The 4,502-nt window shown below is 52.6% G+C and overlaps 1 protein-coding gene across 1 annotated transcript in view; it reads left to right on the top strand.

Annotated features, from left to right (window-relative positions):
- Positions 1-464: 464 nt before the first annotated feature.
- Positions 465-4,502, top strand: part of LOC109299685 (vesicular inhibitory amino acid transporter-like) — a 7,978-nt gene continuing 3,940 nt past the window's right edge. The window contains exons 1-3 of the mRNA XM_019520208.1: positions 465-619; positions 1,374-1,516; positions 2,005-2,669. Coding sequence (XP_019375753.1) covers positions 465-619; positions 1,374-1,516; positions 2,005-2,669 — 963 coding nt within the window. The remainder of the gene's footprint in view (positions 620-1,373; positions 1,517-2,004; positions 2,670-4,502) is intronic.

Here is a 4,502-nt window from a genome sequence, read left to right on the forward strand (position 1 = left end):
GGCTGAGTCCCCCAAGGAGCCCCGTCCAGAGGAGCCCGTGGACTGCAGTTATGAGGCAGGAGGTGAGAGCCCGTTATGGGGACGCCCTGTAGTAAGAGCCTGGATCAAAGGCTGCCCGGTATGGGTGGTGTTAGATTCTGGTTGTGCTCAGTCGCTGGTTAAGGCTGACCTTTTGAAGGATGCCCACGGTTGTCAAGCAGAGCCAGTGAGGGTGTCCTGCCTTCATGGAGAAACCCAGAAAATACGTCGAGTGTGGACAAGTCTCTGAGTTATGGAGCACCATGGGGAGCTGTTGGTGGGCCTTGCACCCCATCTAGTGTGCAATATGCTTTTGGGTAGAGATTGGGCAGCACTGTACGATGTAATGGACTGGGTGTGGGACATTGAGATCGCTCGCAGAGCCTTAAGGGTGTGAGAGGGCTGGCTCGGTGTCCCAGCGGAAGGAGAGGGAACCACTGAGGGAAATGGGGAGGCCATGGAAGACCTGCAGGACATCGCCAGTAGACAACAGTTCCGGAAAGCACAGGAAGAAGATCCTGAACTGCAAGAACTATGAACACAGGCAAAAGACGAGTTTCATCAGCCGACATTGGGCTCTGATCCTGGGAGCCATTTTAAGGTAAGACACTACCTCTTATATCGGGTTCAACCGGGCAAGGCAGAGAAGGAAGACAGAGTACAACTAGTGGTGCCTTCTTGTTTCCGGAAGGCAGTGTGGCAACTGGCGCACACCAATTCACTTAGGGGCCATATGGGGAGGGATTGAACCACGGACAAGATATCCCAATGGTTTTTCTGGCTAAAAACAGGGGAAGACGTGGTCCCCCGATGTGCAGGGTGCCCAGCGTGCCAAAAGGCTAGGGAAGACCTCAAGCCCCGATGAGACCAATGCCCGTTATTGACCTGCCCTTTTCATGGATCTCCATGGACGTTGTTGGGCTGCTACCTCACAGCAGTAGCAGATACCAGTATATCCTGGTGTTCGTGAATTATGCAATGAGATATCCCAGCGCGGTGCCATTGAGGTCCGTAATAGCACCTTGGATTGTGGAAGAATAGGTGAAATGGATAGCACACATGGGGATTCCCCATGAGATCCTGATGGACTAAGGTCGAACTTTTATGTCCGAGGTTCTACAAGGGGTGTGTCAGACCCTGTGGATCAAACAGCTGCGGATGTCGGTCTATCACCCCCAGACCAACAGGTTAGTGGAGCAACTGAACAGAACCCTTAAAAGGGTGTTAAGCCGGTACGACATTGGGACTTGATGCTCCCGCTGGCTTTGTTCGTACTTAGGGATGCCCCATCAGAATCTCTAGGGTATTCCCCTTTCAAACTTGTGTTAGACCACCAGCCACGGGGTTTGTTGCAGATCCTCTGAGAAGAATGGGAACAGGGTCCTGCGGTTATCTCCAGCCCGTCAAGATATCAACAGGCATTCCAACGCCATGTCCACAGTGCAAGAGAGCTGGCTGCAGGCAATCTGCAACAGGCCCAACAATGACAAAAGGAAAGGTATGACCTGTGTTCCAAGGAGTGGGAGTTTCAACCAGGGCAGAAGGTACTGGTTCTATTACCCATTTTGCACAGCAAGCTATTAACCCAGTGGCAAGGGCCATTTGAAATTATATGAAGAGTCGGCCCGGTCGACTATGAGGTTTATCGACCAGGCCATCAGCGAATGAAACAGATTTACCATGTTAATCTGTTACGAGAATGGCAACAGCCTGAAGGGTGAGCGGCATTTAGGGAAGAGACGGTTGAGGGCCTTGGACAGCAAGAACTCAGCCCAGGACCAGAGGTCACAGGATCCTTGAGAGATGTTCACGTGAATAACGAACTAACTACAACTCAGAAAAGGGAAAAGTGGGACCTCCTTGAAGAATTTAAGGAGGTTTTTTCAGAGGATCCCGGATGGGTAAGAGACATGTACCACTCCATACATACACCTCCAGGTGCAATAGTGCATGATCGATGGCAGCCAATACCCCATTATTCAACAGAAGAGGCACGTCAGGAGGTGGGGAAGATGCAGGCACTAGGTGTCATCAAGCCATCTCGAAGCCTGTGGCGAAGTTCCCTGGTACCAGTACGAAAAACAGATGGAACCCTAAGGCTCTGTGTAGATTATCACCGGTTGAATGAAATAGCTATGTTTGATGCCTTTCCCATGCCGCAGGTAATGGAATTAGAGGAATGGATCAGGGCAGCCCGGTTCATAACCATGTTAGACCTGGCCAAGGGATATTGGCAGATTCCCGTACGGCCGTGTGACCGCCCCAAGGTGGCCTTTGGAACCCCCTGGGGTCTATATGAATTTGTGAAGATGCCGTTCAGACTGCACAGGGCTGCCGCCACCTTCCAGCTGCTAATGGAGTGCATTCTGGTGCTATACACAGAATACGCCACGGCATATATTGACAACGTTGTCATATTTACTCAGTCATGGGGCCAGCATCTACATGCCCTTAGAGGTGTATTGACCGAGCTAAGGAGGGCAGGTCTGAATGAGACCACCCACAAGCGCGTGATTGCACACACGTACACCAAGTACCTAGGGTTCCTCGTAGGGCAGGGGACCATGTGGCCGTTGGAGGATAAGGTCAAAGCCATTCACTCTTTCCAGGCCCCGCAAACACTCAAGCAGCTACGATCATTTTTGGGCCTGGTAACTTATTATCGTAGATTCATGCCAGTTTTCAAACATAGCGGCACCCCAATCAGAGGCCCTAAAGGGGTCAAACCGGAAGGGGGTCAAGTGGATGGGAGCGATGTTCCAGAGCTTTCAGGCCTTAAAAAGGGCCCTATGTGAGGATGTGATTATACACACCCCTGATTTTAATAAACCTTTTACATTACAGACAGATGCCTCTGATGCCACTATTGGGGCGATACTTACCCAATGAGACGCAGGCTTGGACCGGCCTGTGGCCTACGTGAGCCAGAAATTGCTGCCAGCCCAAACTAGGTACGCGACAGTCGAACGGGAATGCCTTACTATCCAGTGGGCAGTGGAGCACTTACGTTATTACTTGCTCAGGAGGCAATTTATGCTCATCACTGACCATGCGCCCCTGAAATGGCTCAGCTCCACCAAAACCGATAATGTGCGGATAATGCAGTGGGTGTTGGCATTACAACCCTTCAAATTCCATATCGTGTACCGCCCTGGGAAAGACAACAAAGCGGCTGACTTCTTGTCTAGATGTGACTAGGGTGCGGGATGAGATGACAGTTGGTCAAGGCATCACATCTCACAGACGATCACAGTTAACAGGGACGCACGACCCACGGAACCACCACAAGGCAGCTGGCGGGGGGGGTTATGTCTCAGGAGACAAAGTAATGGGAGATACTTACCGGCAGCTCAGGGCACGGTATGCGAGGGGCGGAAGGAAGAGCCCACGCAACTCGTCAGCTGCCTTTTTATTCAATTACAGCTAGCCGGTGACGTCAGCATCAGATGCCTGCCAGCAGGGATAAAAATGACGGCCGATGCCGTGGAGGGAGTGGATGGCACGGGGAAGGAGCTGCAGCCGAAGCCGGCAACAGAAGGGACTCTCCCCTCAGGACCTGTAGAGCCGGGCAAGCAGGGAGAGACGCTGATAGGACTGGGCGGAACACCCCTGCGGGAGCTCTCACAGGACAGCAAAGGAGCAACACGCACGCCGGCCGGAAGCATCACTGGAGTGGCACCCGGAGACAGAGCTGGCTCCAGGTGGGAATGCAGGGATGACAGGGTGTGGAGGAAGCCATGTCAGGGGGAAGAAGACCCCAGGCAAGCCGGAGGGGGTTTACAGTCGGGGTGGGTATCGCTGCCGGACCCCAACTGGATTGATGAGCTGATGAGAGGGAATACCAAAGGCGACGGGTCAGGAAGAAAGTAACCCACACAGTTAGAGCCCAGAGAATGATAGAAAGGGAACAGGGAGTGTTGGGTTGCCCCGCATTTTTGTTGTTGAGTATTTAGTTATGAAGGGACACAGGGGAATAGTGCCGGTTCCCCAAGGAGTGAGGCTGTAGGAAAGTCTCAGAGGGTTTACTGTTCCTTTTTTTTTGGTATGTTACCCGAAGGAGGGGCGAAGGAGAAGGGGGCCTAGGGGCAGGCCCTTATGGGTGAGCGTGGCGATAGGCTACGGATGCCCGAACACTAAGTCAGAAGGTGTTACCCTTAGGGGGAGAAAAGGCCAACAGAGGAACACAACACCAAAGGAGACATGAGGCTGGGGTGTAGGGGTGGTGGAGCCCCATGAGTGACCACCGGGCAAACTACGGGCCACTGAGCGCACTCAACAAACAACCCTGCACACTGAGGAACAACAAGTCATGACAGGTGAGTACAGGGTTGGAGACTTGGGAGGAAGACATCTACTCAGGCAACAATGAGACCGTAAGGCGTTTGACGTCTACCACCACAGTGAAAGCTGCCCGAGAGCAGCTATTCGAAACCCGGCAGTCACAGGGGTAAAAAGGTAAGAAAGGTTTATTGACTTAACAAACA

This window comes from Gavialis gangeticus, unplaced genomic scaffold, assembly GCF_001723915.1.
Source record: "Gavialis gangeticus isolate Ggan-Ray unplaced genomic scaffold, GavGan_comp1, whole genome shotgun sequence".
Classification (NCBI taxonomy): domain Eukaryota; kingdom Metazoa; phylum Chordata; order Crocodylia; family Gavialidae; genus Gavialis; species Gavialis gangeticus.